The sequence below is a fragment of the Neophocaena asiaeorientalis genome, unplaced genomic scaffold (assembly GCF_003031525.2).
Source record: "Neophocaena asiaeorientalis asiaeorientalis breed wild unplaced genomic scaffold, Neophocaena_asiaeorientalis_V1.1 scaffold67, whole genome shotgun sequence".
Classification (NCBI taxonomy): domain Eukaryota; kingdom Metazoa; phylum Chordata; class Mammalia; order Artiodactyla; family Phocoenidae; genus Neophocaena; species Neophocaena asiaeorientalis.
In genome coordinates this window covers 4,442,670-4,468,394 of record NW_020173731.1, presented here as the reverse complement: position 1 = coordinate 4,468,394, position 25,725 = coordinate 4,442,670, and the positions used below count along the sequence as shown (strand labels likewise).

The 25,725-nt window shown below is 38.9% G+C and overlaps 1 protein-coding gene across 3 annotated transcripts in view; it reads left to right on the top strand.

Annotated features, from left to right (window-relative positions):
* RPS6KC1 (ribosomal protein S6 kinase C1) overlaps positions 1–25,725 on the top strand; it is a 209,075-nt gene that overhangs the window by 45,132 nt on the left and 138,218 nt on the right. For all 3 annotated transcript variants that reach the window (XM_024751108.1, XM_024751107.1, XM_024751106.1), the window contains exon 4: positions 20,477–20,592. In XM_024751108.1, the coding sequence (XP_024606876.1) occupies positions 20,477–20,592 (116 nt within the window). The remainder of the gene's footprint in view (positions 1–20,476; positions 20,593–25,725) is intronic.

Below are 25,725 nucleotides of genomic sequence, written 5' to 3'. Positions count from 1 at the left end.
TTTTGCGGTACGCGGGCCTCTCACTGTTGTGGCCTCTCCCGTTGCGGAGCACAGGCTCCGGACGCGCAGGCTCAGCGGCCATGGCTCACAGGCCTAGCTGCTCCACGGCATGTGGGATCCTCCCGACCGGGGCACGAACCCGTGTCCCCTGCATCGGCAGGCGGACTCTCAACCACTGCACCACCAGGGAAGCCCTTCAGTTCTATTCTTGCATGCCCCTCCACTAACCTCCCTGCCAAGATTTTGCAGTTTTGGTCCTGATTAGAAAGGTCTCCCATACCTACATTTGCTTGTAAGATGATTTTTATAGCTTAAAAAGTTCTTTTTAATATCCATGTGGAATTTATATTTGAATGGGATGTCAGATGATACTCCATTTTACTGTTCTTTCAGATGGTTAGGTATCTAAGATCATTTATTAAATAATCCATATTTTTCCTAGTGAAATCTTTGTTATACTTTTCATATGCGTTGCCATGAATTAAAGGTTTTTTTCTTTTGTGGCATTTATTTGTCTCTTCTTACATTAATTCCTGTTTCTATACCATGTTGATCTTCATATAATGGCTTTAGAGAGTATGTTCTGATACCAACTATATTTCTCATCAACATTGGGGAAATTGCTGCCTTTCAGGATCACCCTGGAATTCCTGGGGCTCTTACATTGGTACTTCTTGGTTTTAAGAAGCCGTGCCAATTATCCATTTATTGCCTCTTAGCTTCAGGTCCCTTCTTTTTTTTTGGCCATGCTGCGAGGCTTGCAGGTTTTTAGTTCCCCAACCAGGGTTTGAACCCGTGCCCTCGGCAGTAAAAGAGCAGAGTCCTTACTACTGGACCTCCAGGGAGTTCCCCTTCAGGTCCCTTCTTTCATTTCCCGTTCTGCATTAATGGCTTGGACTCTGTAAGCATTTTCCTTTACAGTGAGTATGCAGTTAAGCTTCACAGTAGAGGACACTGGAGGGGCATTGTGGGAGGGTGAGATCTTTTCTTCTTCTTTCCAGTGTTCTATGGGCTTTGTTTTTCATTTTGCTTTTGCTGCACCGTTGCCAGAGGCATCTGCCTCAGCTGTATACCTAGAGCTCAGGCTCCTGATAAGCTTGCGGCCCCAGCCAATTGATGGCCATCTAGCTGAGCACACCAAGGTCCCCCAGACCTATTGGAGAATGGGCTTTAGACTCTGACTTCCTCTGTGTACCTGCCTCTCAGCTTCAGCCTGCTAGCACTCTGTACCCCTTCTGACAGGGACACTGTAGACCTAAGGCCTTGTTGCCCTGCAGGTGAACAGATTCTTGATGCCCCCTCCTTCTCCATGCATGTCTGACAGCTTTGGCCTGCCTTTATTACTTCAGAAAGTCATTTCCTGTGGCCTTCCCGACACTGCCACTGTGTCTCCCAGGCCTTGCATTACCTTGCTTGTGAGTGGGCTCCCAGCACTGTGACTTTCTCGTTGCCCACCCGCCAGACTTGTCCCTTCTGAAGTCTGCAGGGGTCTTTCCTGGCAACTGTGGACCAGTTCTGGCCCGGGAAACCCAGCAAATGTCTCCCCCATCCAGTGGCTCTAACCATACCTTTTCCAAGAAGATCTGAGTCCTAACCTTGGGGAGGGCTTTCCCCTTCCAATTTTTTTCTTCCTTGGGTACCCTGGGGTATTCTTTAGAGTTCTCTTTTCACTTTAGAGTTTCATTTTTCCATTGTCATGGTTAATAATTCTTTATATTAAACTTTTCCTGTTCCAATTACTGTGTGGTTTTGATCTCCTGACTGAACCCTACTGTCTGTCTTTCATTTTAGAAGAATTCTGGGTGATCTGATGTTATCTTGTCTCCATTGGCTAAGAGTCCACGTGGCACAGGGATTTCTTCATTCTGATTTGATTGCAGGACCACAGTACTAACTGAGCTTCACACCTGCTTCCTCAGGATATGTAGCACGTAACAGCTCCTTGAGATATGGGCACAAGATGCAGAGAATCTTATATAGTATAGCAACATCAGTGGCATTTATGCCAGGATAAAGTGGTCATTGAAAGCTGCTTGCTACAATTATTTAATTTTAATAAATACTAAATATTAACAATTTGTGATATTTTGAAATATAAGTAATAGCAAGAAGTATCTTTGATGCATAATTAAAAAGGTGAAAAACAATTGAGGGATGTGGGCAGCTGGTCACTAGCAATAGAACCATTAGTCCTGATGGGTCCATCCATTCATTCCGTTCTATTAAGCATTAGGGGGATCCACAAACTCTTTGTTATCATAGGCTATTAACTTTTGACTGCTTGCTTTTGGCCTTTGAGTCCAGACATTCCGTTGGTGCTCCACATTTCTGTTGCCTTTTGTTCATAGTTACTATCCAAGATCTATGGTTCCCTACGTTTTTTCTTGACACCTGTCCTGATTAAAGTTGCAGCTGGTTACATGCCACAAATCTGTTATTAATAGAGTCTTCTCTGATAAATTTCAGTTTAGCTCTTAATTATCTGGAAATTTTTTTTTTTTTGTGGTACACAGGCCTCTCACTGTTGTGGCCTCTCCCGTTGCGGAGCACAGGCTCCGGACGCGCAGGCTCAGCGGCCATGGCTCTCGGGCCCAGCCGCTCCGCAGCATGTGGGATCTTCCCGGACCGGGGCACGAACCCCTGTCCCCTGCATCAGCAGGCGGACTCTCAACCACTGCGCCACCAGGGAAGCCCAATTATCTGGAAATTTTATGGGCACATTTAATTCAAGAAACATTTTAGAAATAAGCACTGTGGATACAATGACTCAATCTCTGTCTTCTAAGAAACTTCGAGTCTCATAGTTGAGGTGAGCATCATGATCCAGAAGTGCTTTCGGATGTGGCATTCTTACTGTCAAGTTTTTAAATCTTGTGACACTCTACTTTTATTATGAAGATGCAAATAATTTAAAAATAGACTAATCTGAGGAGTTTTAAGAATCATACTTCTAAATCCACATCAAAAAGTTTTTTTTCTTTTGTATTCTGAAAGTAAAGAAACCTCCCTCATGTTGTACTTAACTGTCTTTTCCTCCCCCTTTCAACTCTAAGCTGTGTTGTTTAGAGACTGCTCTAGTCTTACTTATGGATATATCTTCAGCATGTAGGACCATGCCTAACATATAAATGCTTGAAAAATAAATTGAGTAAAAAGAAAATGAGTGAAGATTTAAGAATTGGAGTAGCTATAGGCAATGATATTAAAAGTCAGTCACGGGCTTCCCTGGTGGCATAGTGGTTAAGAATCCGTCTGCCAATGGCAGGGGACACAGGTTTGAGCCCTGGTGTGGTAAGATCCCACATGCAGTGGAGCAACTAAGCCCATGAGCCACAACTACTGAGCCTATGCTCTAGAGCCTGCGAGCCACAACTACTGAGCCTGTGTGCTACAATTACTGAAGCCCTCGCACCTAGAGCCCGTGCTCTGCAACAAGAGAAGTCACTGCGATGAGAAGCCCGCACACCACAACAAAGAGTATCCCCTGCTCGCCGCAACTAGAGAAAGCCCGCACACAGCAGCAAAGACCCAATGCAGCCCCACCCCGCAAAAAAAAAAAGTCAGTCTCATGGCAGAAATTTAAAAGTTTGATTATAGCTACTATGGGGAAATAGATACAGGAAGAGTAGAAATTTGACCAGGCTGGGGAGGACAATTTGGAATATACCTTTTCCTGTTTTTGGTAAATTTTACTACACATCTATTCTCATGTCTACACAGGAGATATTTATCAGATTATTAGATGCTTTGGCTTCAGAAGTCTCCTTTACACTCTTAAAAATTATTGAAGCTTGAAGATTGTATTTGGTCATATCTCTTAATATTTACCATACTAGAAGTTTAAAAATATTATTGTACTAAATTAAGAATAAAAACACACTTAACATGTTAATATTTTTATGAAAAATGATTTTTCCAAAGCAAAAAAACTAGAGGAGTACTATTAGTTTACTTTTGCGAACCTCCAATGCCTGTATTAAAAGAAGACAGCTGATTCTTTTTTTTTAAATAAATTTATTTATTTATTTTTGGTGCGTTGGGTCTTCTTTGCTGTGCGGGCTTTCTCTAGTTGCGGCTTAAAAGTCAGTCACGGGCTTCCCTGGTGGCATAGTGGTTAAGAATCCGTCTGCCAATGGCAGGGGACACAGGTTTGAGCCCTGGTGTGGTAAGATCCCACATGCAGTGGAGCAACTAAGCCCATGAGCCACAACTACTGAGCCTATGCTCTAGAGCCTGCGAGCCACAACTACTGAGCCTGTGTGCTACAATTACTGAAGCCCTCGCACCTAGAGCCCGTGCTCTGCAACAAGAGAAGTCACTGCGATGAGAAGCCCGCACACCACAACAAAGAGTATCCCCTGCTCGCCGCAACTAGAGAAAGCCCGCACACAGCAGCAAAGACCCAATGCAGCCCCACCCCGCAAAAAAAAAAAGTCAGTCTCATGGCAGAAATTTAAAAGTTTGATTATAGCTACTATGGGGAAATAGATACAGGAAGAGTAGAAATTTGACCAGGCTGGGGAGGACAATTTGGAATATACCTTTTCCTGTTTTTGGTAAATTTTACTACACATCTATTCTCATGTCTACACAGGAGATATTTATCAGATTATTAGATGCTTTGGCTTCAGAAGTCTCCTTTACACTCTTAAAAATTATTGAAGCTTGAAGATTGTATTTGGTCATATCTCTTAATATTTACCATACTAGAAGTTTAAAAATATTATTGTACTAAATTAAGAATAAAAACACACTTAACATGTTAATATTTTTATGAAAAATGATTTTTCCAAAGCAAAAAAACTAGAGGAGTACTATTAGTTTACTTTTGCGAACCTCCAATGCCTGTATTAAAAGAAGACAGCTGATTCTTTTTTTTTAAATAAATTTATTTATTTATTTTTGGTGCGTTGGGTCTTCTTTGCTGTGCGGGCTTTCTCTAGTTGCGGCGAGCAGGGGCTACTCTTCATTGCGGTGTGTGGGCTTCTCATCGCGGTGGCTACTCTTGCTGCGGAGCACGGGCTTTAGGCGCGCTTTAGGGTGTCAGTAGTTGTGGCTTGCGGGCTCTAGAGCGCAGGTTCAGTAGTTGTGGTGCATGGGCTTAGTTGCTCTGTGGCATGTGGGATCTCCCCAGACCAGGGCTCAAACCCATGTCCCCTACCTTGGCAGGCGGATTCTTAACCACTGCCCCACCAGGGAAGTCCCAACAGCTGATTCTTGTATCTGCTTCTGGATTCAGTCTGTGGTGGTGGTTTTGGTTGAAGTATATGACGAAAATTTAGGGTCACACAGATGATGTAGTTGAAAAAGGGAGGAGTATTTTAATAGCTCTTCAGATAATTGAAGATATTCTTTGATACATAGAGCTTGACAGTGGTAAATTCCTCCTTTTTTCTGTTATTGAAGTCTAGCTGATTTACAATATTATGTTAGTTTCAGGTGTACAACATAGTGCTTTGATATTTTTAAAAATTATAGTCTATTTGAAGTTATAAAATGTTGGCTATATTCTCTGTGCTGTACATTACATCCTTGTATCTTATTTATTTTATGCCTAGTAGTTTGTACTTCTTAATTCCCTACTCCTATATTGCCCCTCCCCTCAACCTTGTCTCCACTGGTAACGATTAGTTTGTTCTATGTATCTGTGTGTCTGTTTTGTCATACTCATTTGTTTGTTTTATTTTTTAGATTCTACATGTAAGTGAAAATATACAGTATTTGTCTTTCTCTGCCTTATTTCACTAAGCATAATACTTTCCAGGTACATCCATGTTGTTACATATGGCAAAATTTATTCTTTTCTGTGACTGAGTAGACAGCGGTAATTTCTTATTCTTTTATTAACATTTTTTAAAATTGGAGTATAATTGCTTTAGAATGTTGTGTTAGTTTCTGCTGTAGAATGAAATGAATCAGCTGTATGTCTACCTATATCTCCTACCCCTTGGACCTCCCTCCCCCGCCCCCCCATCCCACTCATCTCAGTTGTCACAGAGCACCAAACTGAGCTTTCTGTGCTTTATAGCATGTTCCTACTAGCTATCAGTTTTACGCATGGTAGTGTATATATGTCAATCGTAGTCTCCCAATTCGGCCCACCTTCCCCATCACCCCCTGGGTCCACATGTCTGTTCTGTACATCTACATCTCTATTCCTGCCCTGCAAATAGGTTCGTCTCTACCATTTTTCTATATTCCACATATATGTGTTACTATATGATATTTGTTTTTCTCTTTCTGGCTTACTTCATTCTGACTGACAGACTCTAGGTCCATCCACATCTCTACAGATGACCCAATTTTGTTCCTTTCTATGGCTGAGTAATATTCCATTGTATATATGTGCCACATCTTCTTTATCCATTCATCTGTCATTGGACATTTAGGTTGTTTCCATGTCCTGGCTATTGTAAATAGTGCTGCAATGAACATTGGGGTACATGTGTCCTTTTGAATTATGGTTTTCTCAGGGTATATGCCCAGTAGTAGGATTGCTGGGTAATACGGTAGTTCTATTTTTAGTTTTTTAAAGAACCTCCATACTGTTCTCCATAGTGGCTGTACCAATTTACATTCCTACCAGCAGTGCAAGAGGGTTCCCTTTTCTCCATACCCTCTCCAGCATTTACTGTTTATAAATGTTTTGATGATGGCCACTCTGACCAGTGTGAGGTGATACTTCATTGTAGTTTTGATTTGCATTTCTCTAATAATTAGTGATGTTGAGCATCTTGTCATGTGCCTCTTGGCCATCTGTATGTCATCTTTGGTGAAATGTCTATTTAGGTTTTCCACCCATTTTTTGATTGGGTTGTTTGTTTTTTTGATATTGAGCTCCATGAGCTGTTTGTATATTTTGGAGATCAATCCTTTGTTGCTTCATTTGCAAATTTTTTCTCCCATTCTGAGGGTTGTCTTTTCATCTTGTTTATTGTTTCCATTGCTGTGCAAAAGCTTTTAAGTTTCATTAGGTCCCATTTGTTTATTTTTGGTTTTATTTTCATTACTCTAGGAGGTGGGTCAAAAAAGATATTGCTGTGGTTTATGTCAAAGAGTGTTTTTCCTTTGTTTTCCTCAAAAGTTTTGTAGTGTCCGGTCTTACATTTATTTATGTCTTTAATCCATTTTGAGTTTATTTTTGTGTATGGTGTTAGGGAGTGTTCTAATTTCATTCTTTTACATGTAGCTGTCCAGTTTTCCCAGCACCACTTATTGATGAGGCTGTCTTTTCTCCATTATATGTTCTTGACTTATTTGTCATAAAGTAGGTGACTATATGTGTGTGGGTTTATCTCTGAGCTTTCTATCCTGTACCACTGATCTATATTTCTGTTTTTGTGCCAGTACCATGCTGTCTTGGTTACTGTAGCTTTGTAGTATAGCCTGAAGTCGGGGAGCCTGATTCCTCCAGCTCCATGTTTTTTTCCCTCAAGATTGCTTTGGCTATTCAGGGTCTTTTGTGTTTCCATACAAATTTAAAAATTTTTTGTTCTAATTCTGTGAAGAATGCCACTGGTAATTTGATAGGGATTGCATTGAAACTGTAGATTGCTTTGGGTAGTATAATCATTTTCACAAATCTGATTCTTCCAATCCAAGAACATGGTGTATCTCTCCCATCTGTTTATGTCATCTTTGATTTCTTTCATCAGCGTTTTATAGTTTTCTGAGTACAGGTCTTTTGCCTCCTTAGGTAGGTGTATTCTTAGGTATTTTATTCTTTTTGTTGCGATGGTAAATTGGATTGTTTCTTTAATTTCTCTTTTTGATCTTTCGTTGTTAGTGTGTAGGAATGCAAGAGATTTCTGTGCATTAATTTTGTATCCTGCAACTTTACCAAGTTCATTGATTAGTTCTAGTAGTTTTCTGGTGGCATCTTTAGGATTTTTAATGTATAATATGTCATCGGCAAACAGTGACAGTTTTACTTCTTTTCCAATTTGTATTCGTTTCATTTCTTTTTCTTCTCTGATTGCCATGGCTAGGACTTCCAAAACTATGTTGAATGAGTGGCAAGAGTGGACATCCTTGTCTTGTTCCTGGTCTTAGTGGAAATGCTTTCAGTTTATCACCAATGATGTTTGGTGTGGGTTTGTCATATATGACCTTTATTATGTTGCAGTAGGTTCTGTCTGTGCACATTTTCTGGAGAGTTTTTATCATAAATGGGTGTTGAATTTTGTCAGAAGCTTTTTCTGTACCTATTGAGATGATCATATGGTTTTTATTCCTTAATTTGTTAATATGGTGTATCACATTGATTTATTTGCATATATTGAAGAATACTTTCATTCCTGGGACAAATCCCACTTGATCATGATGTATGATCCTTTTAAAGTGTTGTTGGATTCTGTTTGCTAGTATTTTGTTGAGGATTTTTGTGTGTGTTCATCAGTGATATTGATCTGTGATTTTCTTTTTTTGTGATATCTTTTTCTGGTTTTGGTATCAGGGTGATGGTGGCCTCATAGAACAAATTTGGGAGTGTTCCTTCCTCTGCAATTTTTTTGAAGAGTTTAAGAAGGATAGGTGTTAGCTCTTTAAATGTTTGGTAGAATTCGCCTGTGAAGCCATCTGGTCCTGGGCTTTTGTTTATTGGAAGATTTTTAATCACAGTTTCAACTTCAGTGCTTGTGATTGGTCTGTTTATATTTTCTATTTCTTCCTGGTTCATGCTTGGAAAATTGTACCTTTGCAAGAATTTGTCCATTTCTTTGAGGTTGTCCATTTTAATGGCATATAGTTGTTTGTAGTAGTCTCTTATAATCCTTTGTATTTCTGCGGTGTCAGTTGTGATTTCTCCTATTTCATTTCTAATTTTTTTGATTTGCGCCCTCTCCCTTTTTTTCTTGATGAATCTGGCTAAAGGTTTATCAATTTTGTTTATCTTCTCAGAGAACCAACTTTTACTTTTATTGATCTTTGCTATTGTTTCCTTCGTTTCTGTTTTATTTATTTCTGCTCTGATATTTATGAATTCTTTCCTTCTACTGACTTTGGGTTTTCTTTGTTTTTCTTTCTCTAGTTGCTTTAAGTGTAAGGTTAGATTGTTTATTTGAGATTTTTCTTGTTTCTTGAGGTGAGGTTGAATTGCTATAAACTTCCCTCTTAGAACTGCTTTTGCTGTGTCCCATAGGTTTTGGGTCGTCGTGTTTTCATTGTCATTTGTTTCTAGGTATTTTTAATTTCCTCTTTGTTGTCTTCAGTGGTCTCTTGGTTATTTAGTAGCACGCTGTTTAACCTCCATGTATTTGTGATTTTTTCAGTCGTTTTCCTGTAATTGATTTCTAATCTCATAGCCTTGTTGTTGGAAAAGATGCTTGATACGATTTCAGTTTTCTTAAGCTTTCCAAGGCTTGATTTGTGACCCAAGATGTATCTATCCTGGAGAATCTTCTGTGTGCACTGAGAAGAAAGTGTATTCTGACACTTTCGGGTGGACTCTCCTATAAATATCAATTAAATCTATTTGGTCTATTGTGTCATTTAAAGCTTGTGTTTCCTTATTTATTTTCTGTTTGGATGATCTGTCCGTTGCTGTAAGTGGGGTGTTAGAATCCCCTACAATTATTGTGTTACTGTTGATTTCTCCTTTTATGGTTAGCATTTGCCTTATATATTGAGGTGCTCCTATGTTGGGTGTATAAATATTTATAATTGTTATATCTTCTTTTTGGATTGTTCCCTTGATCATCATGTAGTGTCTTTCCTTATCACTTGTAACAGTCTTATTTTAAAGTCTATTTTATCTGATATGACTGTTGTTACTCCAGGTTTCTTTTGATTTCCATTTGCATGGAATATCTTTTTCCATCACCTCACTTTCAGTCTGTATGTGTCCCTAGGTCTGAAGTACGTCTCTTGTAGACAGCATATATATACAGGTCATGTTTTTGTATCCATTCAGCCAGTCTGTGTCTTATGGTTGGGGCATTTAATCCATTTACATTTAAGGTATTTATCAATATGTATGTTCCTATTACCATTTTCTTAATTATTTTAGGTTTGTTTCTGTGGGTCTTTTTCTTCACCTAGATAAGTTCCTGTAGCATTTGTTGTAAAGCTGGTTTGGTGGTGCCAAATTCTCTTAACTTTTGCTTGTCTGTAAAGGTTTTAATTTCTCCATCAAATCTGAATGAGATCCTTGCTGGGTAGAGTAATCTTGGTTGTTAAGTTTTCCTCTTTCATTACTTAAAGTATACCCTGCCACTCCCTTCTGGCCTGCAGAGTTTCTGCTGAAAAACCAGCTGATAACCTCATGGGGATTCCCTTGTATGTTATTTTTTGCTTTTCCCTTGCTGCTTTAAATATTTTTTTCTTTGAATTTAATTTTTGATAGTTTTTTTTTTTTTTTTTTTAATGGGTGGTACTGTGTTCCTGTCTTACTGGTTGTTTGGCCTGAGGCTTCCAGCACTGGAGTTTGTAGGCTGTTGGGTAGAGCCAGGTGTTGGTGGTGAGATGAGGACCTCCGGGAGACCTCAGTCTGATTAATATTCCTTGGGGTCTGAGGTTCTCTGTTAGTCCAGTGGTTCGGACTCAGAGCTCCTAGCACAGGGGCTCAGGCCCAACCCCTGGCCCGTGAACCAAGATCCCGCAAGCCACGTTGGGTGGCAAAGAAAAAAAAAGGGAGGAGACAATAACAAAGAGTAAAAAATAAAATAAGATTAGAAAACTAACAGATATGTTATAAAAAATATAGATGAAACAATAACAAGATAAGACAGATCCACAGTAGCAAGAAAGAGGGAAAAGAAAAACAAGCAGAAAAGGCCTTGGCTGTGGGGGGTGGGGCTTAGGGAGGGGTTTGGATTAGGTGGGGGTGGGGTCTAGGTTTAGGACCCACGGCCCTGGGAGGATGGGGGCGGGGCATAGGCTCAGTGCAGCCAGAGGGGCCCTGGAGTGCCTCTGGCCTCGGAGTGTGGATGATGAAGCCCAGGACCTCAGCAGGGTCCCCAGGGTCGGATTGGTTGGGGAAATGTTAGCCGCGCTTCTCCCCGCCGATCCTCCCATCCCAGAGTGTCCCTCCCCGTTCACCTCTACTCTTCTCCCCCCCTCCGCCTGCCACGCCCCTAGGACCCACATGGCTGGAGGGGATCTTGGATGATCGAGGACCAGGCCTGGGACCCCAGCAGGCTCTCCGGGCCCGAGTGGGCAGGGGAAATGCTAGGCACGTTCCTCCCGATCCTCCATTCCTGGAGGGTCCCTTGTCTTCCTCTCTCCTTTCCCCCCACCACCTTGCTCCCATGCCCCTACGGCTCACACGGTTGGAGGGTGCCCTGCAAGGTAGAGGACCAGGCCGGGGAGCCCAGCAGGCCTCCCGGGGCCTGCCTAGGTGGGGGAAATGCAAGCTGCGTTACCTCCCTGATCCTCCGATCCCTGAGGGTCCCTCCCCATTCGCCTCTCCTCTTCTTTCCCCACCGTCCCTCCCACGCCCCCAGGACCCACGTGGCCAGAAGTGGCCTCGGAGGGCAGAGAACCTGGCCTGGGACCCCAGCAGGCTTCCCAGGGCCCGACTGGGCAGGGGAAATGCTAGCCGCTTTCCCCTCTGATCCTCTGAATCCCCAAGGGTCTCTGAAGGCTTGGGAACCTCTTCCCTACCCCAGCCACCCCTCAGGGGTGCTGTTCCCGTTCGGCCTCTACTTCTCCTCCCCCCTTGCTCCCCCCTACGTCCTACCTTATCACTTGGGGGTTCCTCTTGTCCCCTTGGGTGTTTAGGTCCCCCACCAGCATCTGGTTAGGTGCCCTAGTTGTGGGGGGATGCAAACTCTGCATCCTCCCACTCTGCCATCTTGACCCTGCCCCCCCACAGCAGTAATTTCTTAAAGGTTTAATTGCATTATAGAATCTGAAACCCTGTCAATGAACCTTTGGTACTTTGTTGTATTAAAATCCATTAGTCTGGGGACTTCCCTGGTGGTGCAGTGGTTAGGAATCTGCCTGCCAATGCAGGGACATGGGTTCGATCCCTGGTCCGGGAAGATCCCACATGCTGCAGAGCAACAAAGCCCATGGGCCACAACTACTGAGTCTGTGCTCTAGAGCCTGTGAGCCACAACTACTGAGCACATGCACCACAACTACTGAAGCCCGCACGCCCTAGAGCCCGTGCTCTCCAACTGCTGAGCCCACGTGCTGCAATTACTGAAGCCCATGCTGTAGGACCTGCGTGCCGCAACTACGGAGCCTGTGTGCTGCAGCTGCTGAAGCCCGCACTCCTAGAGCCCGTGCTTCTCAGCAAGAGAAGCCACCACAATGAGATGCCCACACATCTCAACGAAGAGTAGCCCCCACTCACCACAACTAGAGAAAGCCCAGGTGCAGCAACGAAGACCCAATACAGGCAAAAAAAAAAAATAAACGTAAAAAATTAAAAAAAAAAATCCATCTGGTCTGTCTTAGATTTGAATGGATATTTTACTTATGCATGAGCTTGTAGCATCATGCATTGATCATTTGAAAAAGATGGGTTCCTTGAGTTATGCAGATCTTGAAAATGTTGACCCATTTCATTATATATCAAAAATTGTTAATATCATCACAGATCTCTAAAGGACATTTTTTAAGTATTGCGAAGCTGTCAAGCTTATAGTGAATTGACAGCTTGAATTTCATCACTGAAAACAATGCCATTGGTTGTTTTACTTGAAGTGTTAGGCTGTTTATTTTTGAGAGAATATCTGTCAAATATCCAAGTCTGAGTAGTTATAGTTTTTTTTTACCCATAGACTTTTAAAAAGAAATGGTCTCAGGGACTTCCCTGGTGGTCCAGTGGTAAAGAATCCACCTTGCAATGCAGGGGACACAGGTTCGATCCCTGGTCAGGGAACTGGAACAGGCAACTAAGCCCGTGTGCCACAACTACTGAGCTCTCATGTCTCACCTAGAGCCCACATGCCACAGACTACAGAGTCCTCTGGAACCTGCACGTCACAACTACATAAGAGAAAACCTGCACGCCACAACTGGAGAGAAGCCCGCGCACCACAACAAAGAGCCTGCACGCTGCAACTAAGACCCGACGCAGCCAAAAATAAAGAAAAAAAAAATAGAAATGGTCTCAAGGATTGAGGTTTAATAAAGTTAATAATTTTTACTGCTTCATCAAGGACATTCTCACGTGAAACTGGCATTTAAAAAAATTTAATATGAGTGAGTGGCAATAAGGAATATGAGTACTAGTAAGTATAGTTTGGTGTCATTGTCTTGATTCATGCCAAGAGGTCAGCAGTTTTACTGCCATTGCTTTTAGATTATCAGTGCAAATGTCAATGTGGTGAAAAATGCAACTTCTGTCTTGGTATTATTATGAAAATGGTTTTGACCTTGTTGATCCCTTAAAAGGCCCTCGGGGGGACCCCCAGCTGTCTGTGGACCAAACTTTGAGAACACACAGCACATATATGAACACACATATATGTATATACACATGGGTTTCCTTGAAACATTTTCAATACTGACACTGAATTTTCCCACTGTGTGATTCTATGGATGTGCCATAATTTAGCCAATAAATAGAATTCTGCAGCTATTTGAGATAGACTGATATAGAAAGATGTCCAATATATATTTTTAAGATACAGAAAACAAATGTTGCATAGCAATATGTTTTGTAAGATCCCATCTGTGTTTAAATAGACATACATATTTGTGTGAAGTCATACCTAATGTGTATAACCTGTGATGATGTGGGTGGAGGGATATTTTTACTTTCTGCCTTATATGTTCTGTACTGTGGAATTCAACTGCACCCAAGTAGCTGTGACTTTAATGTTGGGAGATGTACAGCCCGGCTTCTTAAGCAATAAGCTTGTCACTGGGTGAAAGGGAGTGGCTTCGGAATTGGTTGAGGTTCTTAGCTATTATTGTCTGTTGCTAGTGGATTATTTTCAGCTTTTCTCCACATCCTTATATATTAAAGAGTGAAATTTTCTTATTAATCTTAGTAAGTGAGCAATTTATCTCTTTCAATAAATGGTACAGTCCATTTGTAATACTTATAGTTGCAGTGAACCTTGCAGGCAGCAGCTGTGGTTGTATGGAGGGAAGTGTTGGTTAATCATCTGTCTTTTAGCTATTCTCACATTTTTAGTGCATAAGCCTCAGCTGCAAAAGAGAGTCCTATTGTAATTTACAGAACCATTGGATATGTAGTTACTCTTCTAGTTTTACAGTGAAAAGAACATGCCTTTTGGAGTCAGATAGATTTAGGCCCAAATCTTCTCTCCATTATTTACTTAACAGTGTGATCTTGTACAAATTAACGTCTGAGCCTATTTTTTTATTGGTGAGTTAGGGATTACAGCTTCCTGTTCTGAGGATCATATCTGTAGTGTGTATAGCTCAGTGCTTGACACAACGTCAGCTACTGTTAGCGCTCATCTGTTGCTCGGTCTGCCTTTCCTCCAATATACTGCACTTTCTCTGTCTCCTTCTTCAGTGTTGCACTGTTCCACTGAGAACGTTCTGGTTAGCCTTTAAGATTTTTAGCTGTCTCATCTTCTAGGAAGTTCTGTTTCCTTTAGGCTGAGTTAGTTGTTTTCCCCTTTTGGTTCTACATCTCACCAATATGACACTTAACTCATTTTATTTTTCTCCAATTTTTTTTAACTTGTAGAATTTTCAAATTTACCAAAAGACCCTAAAGAACAGTGTAGTGAACACTTATATACCTTTTGTCCAAGTTCACTGATGAACATTTTGCCACATTTTCCTGTATCTCTGTGTGTGTGTATCATTTTTTTACTGAAGCACTTGAGAATAAGTTGGAGATATTGTGACATTTCATCCCTACTTCCCATATTTCCCCTATAGTCACAATACCATATTATTCAAGGAATTTAGCACTCAAGGAATTTAGCATTGATATAATACTATTATCAAATATGTAGTCAATATTCAGATTTTTCCAGTTATTCTAAAAATGTTTTTTTTAGATTTTTTTCTTTTTTGGATCCAGGATTATGCCTCTAGGTTTGTTTCTTTAATCTAGACTATTCCTTATGCATTTTTTTGGTCTTTCATGACATTGACATTTTTAAAGAGTATGAGACAGTTGTTTTGTAGGTTTCACAATCTTGATCTGATTGTTTTCTCATGATTAGATCATTGTTTTTTGTTTGCTTTGTTACATCTCTCCTCACACTATGATTTCCTGTGAGAAAGGCAAAGCAGTTCCTGACAGATCTAAGAAAGAACTGGCCCGACACTACCTATTTGGTTGACTTTGGTGTTTCTTAAAGTTGGCCTGGCTGTGCTGTTCTTCTGTTGAACGTAAGCAGTTTCACAGAACAGGAACATTAGACAAGGCCACTCTGTGTCCTTGGATCAAGACTAAAACGAGACCACTCTGTAATCATGTCTGAACACAGACAAAAGCATTTTTCAAGTCACAAAAATGATCAAGCATATCTTCATCCTGGCTATCGTGATGACTACAGCTTTTTTTCTTATAAATCACAGCCTTAGCCTCTGTTCATTCTTCTTGCCTCATAGTAAGATTTATTAAAATCATAGAATCATAGAATTAGATAGAATTAACAGAATCATAGATTACTCCTACTTCCTGACAGCATCCAAGCCAGGGCAAACAAAGCCCCACTTCTTTGAATCTTTCTCCAAAGCACCTAACACAGGCTCAAATCCTGTAAGTCCTTTCTAACACCCTCTTAGTGAAATGCCTCAGGGTTCCCCATAGTATACTTTCTCGGAGTCTTAAATCCAGCTTGTTTAACTAGAAGTATGTTCTTCGTGCTGTTGACTAGAGGGAATTCACACCTGAGAACGTTGGCCTCCCTCTTTTTCTTTTTACTCTGTGAATGAATTTTTAATACAGTTAAGAATTAGCACCAAGCTTTTCTGGCTAGTTTCTTACTGGTCAAGGATAACTTTTAGTTTTTTATAATCAGTTTTTGGTCACCGGCATTTGCATTTAAAAAAAGTTGTGAACGCTGCTTTCAGGAGGTGTTCTACGTAATTAAAAAAAACATAGAGAAAATCTCAAAGGCAGCTTATAAATCAAAGAGAGAGACTTTATTTCCGATGCTTTACCAGCTTTGTTAGAAGGTTTTGGTTTAATTTTCCTTCTGCAGCTTTTAATAGCAGACCACTGTTCAGTAATTTGGAGGTGGTGGAGTGGCTTAAAGATAATATGTACATACTCACACACAAATAATATAGTATGTAATATGTAATATTGTATAATAAACCTCAGGAAAAATTTGTTTTACATTTTCTATCACAATTACATATAAATTTTCTACTCTGTTCACAGGAAAATAAAAAAATTTCCATTCCTGTGAATGGAAATTTGAAGCACTGTTAAGAGAGGCACCTGTTTATTAATTCCTCTTTGTTGTTGCCTTTTAAGGGAGGTTGATGATATTAAAAGATTAACAATTTGAGAATAGCCATTAGTGTGTTGTCTACCATTAGAATCTTGCTAACTCTTAATCTAATTTTCAAATTAGGTGGCTTTGTAACATATATTAGGGCCAGTAGTTACTGCATTAAAATTCATCTGCTTATCTTCGTGCTGCCAATACTGTTTTTTGTTGTTGTTATTTTGAAATATCTTAGGAACAAAGAAGTGAGCATGTTCTTTCATCATATTAGTTCTGATGATAGGATTCAGTGTAATTGAACCTTTTAATGCATTAGCCTTTAATTTTGGTTTTACTCCATTCTGAAAAATGTTCTATTTCATCTCTGCTTGTCCAAGTTTAGTGGAATAGAAATGCATAGATCAATAGAAATATAACAAAGACACACTTTTGACATGTTTATTCTATTTAGAAGTGATATGCTTGTTGCTTAAGCATTTAAATCTAGTTTAATAGGGAGGTGGGATGAGTCATTGATCACACTAGGATTAAAGCGGCTAAATTTTTATGTATTTGTTTCAGCCAGTAAATGAGACTTTTTTAGGATGTCATCAAATATTAGGAAGTTTTTCATTAAAATTTTTCAACAAGTTGTTGGTTCATTTAAAGATAATATCAGGTGGTCTTGTGGGTTGAAGCATAATATAATGTGTGCATTTTCTGGATTTCTGTTCTGAGATTGCAGATGCTCACATAAATACTAATTTACAGGTACTGCAGTTTACTTTTTTGTTTAAAGGATAAATATGTTGGACAATAATCATAAGCACCGATGCATACTTAATTTATTATTTAGGCAAAACAAGGAATAATGGACATTTAGCTGTCATTTTAACCTGTTTGGCCTGCGGTTTTTTTCCCAAGATTGAATATCTTAGATTGTTTTCAGGCCACAGAATTTGCTCTACATGTTAGGGCTCTTAGAAGTTTGTTTCCAGATAATATTATTGATAGGTATGCTAGCAGCGTCATTTTAGATGTGTTTTTTGTCATTGGAAGAATTTAATTTAATGTACTTGTTGCGTATGAACTGGGAACTAATAGGAAAGTAGATTTAGCATAATGGATTATATTAGATTTGGTTACTTGTGACAAAACTTAAAACCAGATAGACGTCAATTTTTTTCTCATGGCATAAGCTCTGGAGGTAGGCTATGCAGGGCAGCATAGGAGGCAGGGCAGCTCCAAAATAATCAGGAATCCAAGCTCCTGCCTTGTTGCTATATCATTTTTAACCTCCCACATCATAGTCCTTCTTGGAAAGGGAAAAGGAGATAGAAGAAAAAGTGGGAGGTGGGGAGGTGAGGGTGTATATCAGTTGTCTCTTAAAGAGATTTCTGGTAATCTGCAAAATAACTATTGTTTATATGTTATTGGCCAGAATTTAGTCCGTGTCCACATGTAACTGCAAGGCAAGATGGAAATTATAGTCTTTTTTTTTTTTTTCCCCTGGGCCGCCATGTACCTAGTTAGAAATTGGGGATTATTTTACTTAGAAAGAAGGCGAGAACAGATATGGGGATAGCAGCTGGCTATCCCAAAGTAAATGAAGTAGCATACTGAATGTTAGGAATCCTCTAATTGATTGCCACTTGCCTGCTAACCTTTACTGGGCCTGGGCTCTTTGAGGATGCTGATACAAGTTACAGATCTTTTCCCTAGAAAAATGTATCTGTGGACATATGTGTGGAGTTTGGTAGGATTGTTGTAACCCATCCATTAAGCATAGGGGGTTGTTTATGGACCCACTGTTAAAATTTCCTTTTCTTTCTTTCTTTTTTTGGCTGTGTCGGGTCTGGCAGCACGTGGGATCTTCGTTGCGGCACGCAGGCTGCTCTCTAGTTGTGGTGTGCAGGTTTTCTCTTCTCTGGTTGTGGCGTGCAGGCTCCAGAGTGCGTGGGCTCTGTAGTTGTGGCATGCGTGCTCTCTAGTTGTGGCATGCATGCTCAATAGTTGTGGTGCACGGCTTAGTTTCCCTGCAGCATGTGGGATCTTAGTTCCCCGACCTGGGATTGATTGGAAGGCGGATTCTTTACCACTGGACCACCAGGGAAGTCCCTAAAATTTCTTCTCAGTGAAAGATGACTATCTTCTAGGATAGAATGTTCCACTGTAAGATAGTTCTTTGTGTTAGAAAGTGTTTCTGTGCTTTTATTATTCACTCATACAGTCAACAAAAATATATTAGCATGTTCTGTATGCCAGACACTATGATGGTATTTGAAGATTTAAAGACACCATGATTGGTTTATTAAGTGCTTACTATGTGCCTGATATGGAACTGCTCATTTTAAGTACATTTTAATGTACATTTAAGTACATTTTCTCCATTTTGTAAATTAGGAAATAATCTGCCTAAGATTTTATAGCTAGTGAATGATAGAGCAAGTAGTTTGAACCCAGGTCTAACTCTAAAACCATTTCTTTTAGTTATCATGAAGTAGACATTTCACCATAAGCATGAGACACATTGAGCTGAGGTATTTAGTGGTTCAGTTTCAAATTCTTGCCGTGGGTAGTATAACTAGGAATCTCTCTCTCTCTCTCTTTTTTATCTTTAGGTTGACAAGCATTTTTAATGTGATCACGCTACCTTGCTTATTTACATTCCATAGAAAAAACCTGTTCACTTTCTATAAAACATTGTTAACCATTTTAAGGTGATATCATGATTAAAATCAACATGATTGAACCTCAATCTGTTATTTTCCACAAAGTCTACTTATTATGTCCAGTTTTTTAGCTGGGATATAGTATAATCTTACACATAAGGGCTGGTTTTAAATTAAAGTATGTTGGATTAGATGTGACATTTCCTAGTTTAGAACATCTTTTTTGTAAATATGTGTTTTTACAATAGAGTTGAGCATTTTGAAGCAGATTTCCCCATAAACAAGGGAGAGTAGAGAGTTGGCACAACTTTAGTTAGCACACCAAAATTTAATCATTAATTGTGTTTCTGAGTGGGTGGAAAATAGAGGTGATATTTTAAAAAGTTAGTAAAAAAATAAATTTCCTTACTTTATAGTTATATTAAATACTTGTTGAGCTACTGCAGGAAGTGTGGCACTGCAAAAGTAACCTCTTTTCCCTTTGTACTCTCAGATGTAGTTTAATGCTTTGACTAAAGCAAGTGAGGGCTCTGTTTTAGTCCATCTGTTTCTTTTTTTCCTCCCTTTCTTTCATTTGCTTCTTTGTAGTGATAACTGCAAAGAAGTTGACTTACTTCCAATAAGTTGTGGTGCCTATAACTAGGAATCTCTTTATACCTCAGTTTTCTGTTAACATTTTGCGAAGCCACTTAAGTATGGGATGTGTTGCTCTTTTGATTTTGTATTTTTTTGAACCTAAATTGCAATCAGTATGATACATGGCATGTGACAAATGCCAACCGGTAATCTTATCTGAGAGTAGTACAAAATGGTCATATTTGAGAATGTCTTATCAGCATTCAAACTGTATATATCATTAAAAAAAATTCTTTGAAAACCACCTTTCGATCACCTTGCAAACCAGAGCTCACTGTGCTGTGTGTGTTCTCTTTTTTCTCACAAGTGTGCTTTCATGTACACTGACAGCATCACACATGGAATTTGGCTTGAAAGCTTTTTGCTTCAAGCTGAGGTTTTTGACCCCACTGACATACAGATGTTCTCATAATTTTCTCTCTTCAGCTCCGTTTATAAATCAAAAAAGAGTGGGAAAGGGAAAATTATATGAGTAATTACAGTATTAAATTACTATAGAAAAGCATTTGAGTTCTTTATTAATTCTGCTTTCAACTTTAGTTTCAAATTAGCAGCCTCTTAAATGGTAAGTTTTTTATATTGACAGGCTTTAGATTATCACTGCATTATTTATTTACTAGTTGACAGCTCTGCCTCTTGTTTTATCAGAAACATTATTTTCTTTTCTGGTGGGAGCACTGCTGATTCCAATTGTAGAGACTAGATTTGACTTCAGAAGTTTGCCTGATAAGCAGAGCAAATAGGCAGTGATAGGCCTGCTGCTGCTTTCTAAATTGTGAACATAAACTAACATAAATCAGTGTTTGATCTTTCTTTCCTTAAGTGTTGATTCTTATTTAATTCTAGGACGATTTGATGAAACTGTTATTGAAGAGAGGAGACAGTGTGCTGAAGATCTGCTACAGTTCTCTGCCAATATTCCTGCTCTTTATAACAGTAAACAGCTTGAAGATTTTTTCAAGGTTTGGTGTTCTTTCTGGAATATTTTGTATTTTATTAAATGTCTTTGTTTTCTAATTTGTAGTAAAGCAAGATTCAAGTTGTTTTTAAAACAAAATGTCATTTACTTTTGAATTTCATAATTCACTAAAGTAAGTAGAAGTTAATAGCTAAATAACAATGTCTATGGCATGTCTTCTGTTTCTCATGTAGAACTGTATATAATTTTCGATTCACAGATTAAAAAAAATTGATGCTGAGGGTTTAGAGATTATCTAATTTACTCCATCATAATTGAAATACATTAAAATGTTTAAATATGATGAAACTCCAGTAGTTTTCTTCACTTTTTGAGGTGTCTTTCAGTAGTAGGCTTCTTTTCTGTTAGTCTATATTAAATTTGTTCTAATTAGACTAAGCTATGTAAAGATAGAACAAAAATAGTCACCGTACAACTTAAAGAGGTAGACTAGTACAAGTTGTATTACCACAGATGTTTGGATAGTAGTGTTTTAAGTTTCTTGACATGTAATGCCTTCATTGTGCGTTCATTATCATTTTAAATAATAATTTTCTAGCTTATTTTGTATTGAACCTGTGCTAGTTGTCGGTTAATATCAATGTCTTTATTTATAGTATTAATGTCTTTTCCTATTTCATTTAGCTCTCTAGAAAAAAGCTAGATGATTGTGCCATAATTATTTTTTCCCTTCTTTAACTAAAAATCTACTCAATTGTATATATGTCATTTCTTAGACCATATAGGCAGCAAGGTATATGAGGATCTTACAAAAGGATATACCAAAGGATCTACAAAAGGAATTTATTTTTTTTATGACCTATTTTAGTTTACTGAAGGAAGTTGATCTTTTGAAAGATATTATAAACTTACGACTTAGAAATAGAGTAGTAGAAAAGTTTGTAGTAACAATAAGATTCTTGCTGATTGACTTAATTCTTAATTTTTCATTACTCTGCAAACGCGGCTGAGATGATAAATTTGGCTTCTGCTCATGACCTAATGCAGATATTTAGGATAAAAGGCCAAGTCAAATTGATACAGTATTTAGCTCTTTACTAAATACAACTGTTTCTATGTGGCAGCGAATCTATGCTTTTAGAAAAAGGCAGCATTATTTATTATTTTTTTTTTAATTAATTTTTTTGGCTGCATTGGGTCTTCGTTGCTGCACGTGGGCTTTCTCTAGTTGTGGCGAGCGGGGGCTACTCTAGTTGTGGCGAGCGGGGGCTACTCTTCATTGTGGTGTGCGGGCTTCTCATCGTGGTGGCTTCTCTTGCTGCGGAGCATGGGCTCTAGGCGCGCGGGCTTCAGTAGTTGTAGCACACGGGCTCAGTAGTTGTAGCACACGGGTTCAGTAGTTGCGGCTCCCGGGCTCTAGTGCGCAGGCTCAGTAGTTGTGGTGCACAGGCTTAGTTGCTCTGTGGCATGTGGGATCTTCCTGGACCAGGGCTCAAACCTGTGTCCCTGCATTGGCAGGTGGGTTTTTAACCACTGTGCCACCAGGGAAATCCCATGGCAGCATTAGTAAGCAAGAAGAATATTGCTCTATAGAAATTGTGAAAGGCAGTCTTGGAAATTAACACATGCCAAGGGCTAAAAAAGGGATACAGAGGTCAGATCATAGACTGAACAATTTAAATGAAAGCTAGCTGCTCATTCTATTTCTTTTGGGTCTGGGAATTCCTAATTGTAACTGTTGCTGGAAGACACTTATTTTTAGGCTTTGTGGAATGAGAAACAAAAGGAAAGGAAGAAAAAATTGGGCAGTTTAAGAGAAGTCAAGCTAGTCTTGGAAAATATTTGGAGATATCTTAAGCAGTGTGCTTGCCAGGAGAGAAATACTGATTTGGTAATATCACAACAGTGATGCTTAGTTTCTTTACGTAGAGATCAGTAAATATGGTCTTTGAAGGTTATTTAGCTGCAGGTAAACAATAACAACAGCAAAACTCACCATATTATCTTAAACAAGAAAAGGGTTTATTTGTCTCATACAACAAAGTTTCTTTTTCCACATATATATATATTTTTAAATTCAGGTATAGTTGATTTACAACATTATATAAGTTTCAGGTGTACAACATAGTGATTCACAATTTTTAAAGGTTTTACTCCATTTATAATCATTATAAAATATTGGCTACATTCCCTGTGTTGTACAGTATATCCTGGTAGCTTATTTATTTTATAGATAGTAGTTTGTACCTCTGAATCCCTTACTCCTATTTTGTTCCTCCCCCTTTTTCTCTCCCCAATCATAATCACTGTTTCTCTCTATCCGAGTCTGTTTCTTTTTTGTTATATTCATCAGTTTGTTTTATTTTTTAAATTTCACATATAAGTGATATCATACTGTATTTGTCTTTATCTTTCTGAGTTATTTCACTAAACATAACACCCTCCGAGTCCATCCATGTTGTTGCAAATGGCAAAATTTCATCCTTTTTTATGACTGAGTAGTATTCTATTGTATATATACACACCACATCTTCTTTATCTGTTCATCTGTTGATGGACACTTAGGTTGCTTCTATATCTTGCCCATTGTAAATAATGCTACTCTGAACATTGGGGTGCATATATCTTTTTTTTAAAACATCTTTGTTGGAGTATAATTGCTTTACAGTGTTGTATTAGTTTCTGCTGTATAACAAAGTGAATCAGCTATATGCATACTTATACCCCCATATCTCCTCCCTCTTGCGTCTCCCTCCCACCCTCCCTATCCCACCCCTCTAGATGGTCACAAAGCACCGAGCTGATCTCCCTGTGCCATGCAGCTGCTTCCCACTAGCTATCTATATTACATTTGGTAGTGTATATATGTCCATGCCACTCTCTCACTTCGTCCCAGCTTTCCCTTCCCCCTCCCCGTGTCCTCAAGTCCATTCTCTATGTCTGTGTCTTTATTCCTGTCGTGCCCCTAGGTTCATCAGAACCATTTTTTTTTAGATTGCATATATATATGTGTGTTAGCATACGGTATTTGTTCTCTTTCTGACTTACTTCACTCTGTATGACAGACTCTAGGTCCATCCACCTCACTACAGATCAAGATAGTATGGTACCGGCACAAAAACAGAAATATAGATCAATGGAACAGGATAGAAAGCCCAGAGATAAACCCACACACATATGGTCACCTTATCTTTGATAAAGGAGGCAAGAGTATACAATGGAGAAAAGAGAGCCTCTTCAATAAGTGGTGCTGGGAAAACTGGACAGCTACATGGAAAAGAATGAAATGAGAACACTCCCTAACACCATACACAAAAAAAAACTCAAAATGGATTAAAGACCTAAATGTAAGGCCAGACACTACCAAACTCTTAGAGGAAAACATAGGCAGAACACTCTATGACATAAATTATATATCTTTTTGAATTATGTTTTTGTTTTTTTTGGATGTATTGGAACTGCTGGGTCATATGGTAGTTCTGTTTTTAGTTTTTCGAGAAACCTCCACACTGTTTTCTTCAGTTGCAGCGCCAATTTACATTCCCATCAGCAATGCACAGGGTTCCCTTTTATCCACATCTTTGCTAACATTATTTGTGGTCTTTTTGATGATAGCCATTCTGACGGGGTGAGGTGATGTCTCATTGTGATTTTGATTTGCATTTCTCTCATGATTAATGATGTTAAGCATCTTTTCATGTGCCTGTTGGCCATCTGTATGTCTTTGGAAAAATGTCTATTCAGGTCTTCTGCCCAGTTTTTAATTGGGTTGACTGTTTTTTTGATGTTGAGTTGTATGAGCTCTTTATGTATTTTGGATATTAACCCCTTATTGGTCATATCATTTGCAAGTGTTTTCTCCCAGTCAGTAGGTTGTCTTCTCGTTTTGTTGATGGTTTGCTTTGCTATTCAAAAGCTTTTTAGTTTAATTAGGTCCCGTTTGTTTATTTTTGCTTTTGTTTCCTTTGCCTTTGGAAATGGATCCAAAAAAATATTGCTATGATTTATGTCAAAGAATGTTCCACCTGTGTATTCTTCTAGGAGTTTTATAGTTTCCAGTCTAACATTTAAGTCTTTAATCCATTTTGAGTTTATTTCTGTATATGGTGTGAGAAAATGTTCTAATTTCATTTCATATAGAAAACATATATCAGGTAGATATTGAGCAGTGGAATTGCTGAGTCTTACGGTAAGTTTATGTTTTTAAGAAACTGCCAAACTGTTTTCCGAAGTGACTTCACCATTCCCCAGCAATGTATGAAGGCTCTGGTTCTTTTACAACCTCATCAGCACTTGGTATCGTGTGCTTTAAAAAATATAACTATGTGTATAATGGTGTCTCACTGTAGTATTAATTTCAATTTCGTAACCTCACCAACACTTGGTATCGTGTGATTTTTTTTTTTTAATTTACTTTTGGCTGTGTTGGGTCTCCGTTGCTAGGTGCAGGCTTTCTCTAGTTGCGGCCAGCAGGGGCTACTCTTCGTTGTGATGCGTGGACTCTAGGGCCTGCAGGCTTCAGTAGTTGTGGCACCCAGGCTTAGTTGCTCCGTGGCATGTGGGATCTTCCCGGAGCAGGGATCAAACCCGTGTCCCCTGCATTGGCAGGCAGAGTTCCAAATGTAATCTGGATACATGTTCTTTATTAGATACGTGATTTGCAAATATTTTCTCCGAGTGTATGGCTTGTCTTTTCATTTTCTTAAAGGTGTCATTTGATGTGCAAAAGTTTTTAGTTTTGATGAAGTATAATTTACCATTTTTTTTCTTTTCTGAATCATGCTTTTGTTGTCATATCTAAGATCTCTTTGATTAATCCAAAGTCAAGAGAATTTTCTCCTACATTCCTTTCTGGAAGTCTGTGATCCATTTTCAGTTAATTTTTGTGTATAGTGTGAAGTAACAGTCTAAATTAATCTTTTGGCACTTGAATATCAAATAGTCTCAGCACTGTTTGTTGAAAAGACTATCCTTTCCCTATTGAAGTATGTTGGCACTGTTGCTGAAAAAGAATTGACTATACATGTAACGCTTTATTTCTGGACTTTTGACATCTTCTGTTGATCTATGTGCCTGTTCTTTTACCAGTACATACTCTCTTGATTACTGTAGCTTTATAATATGTTTTGAAATCAGAAAGTGTAAGTTTTCCCACTTTATTTGTATTTTTCAAAGA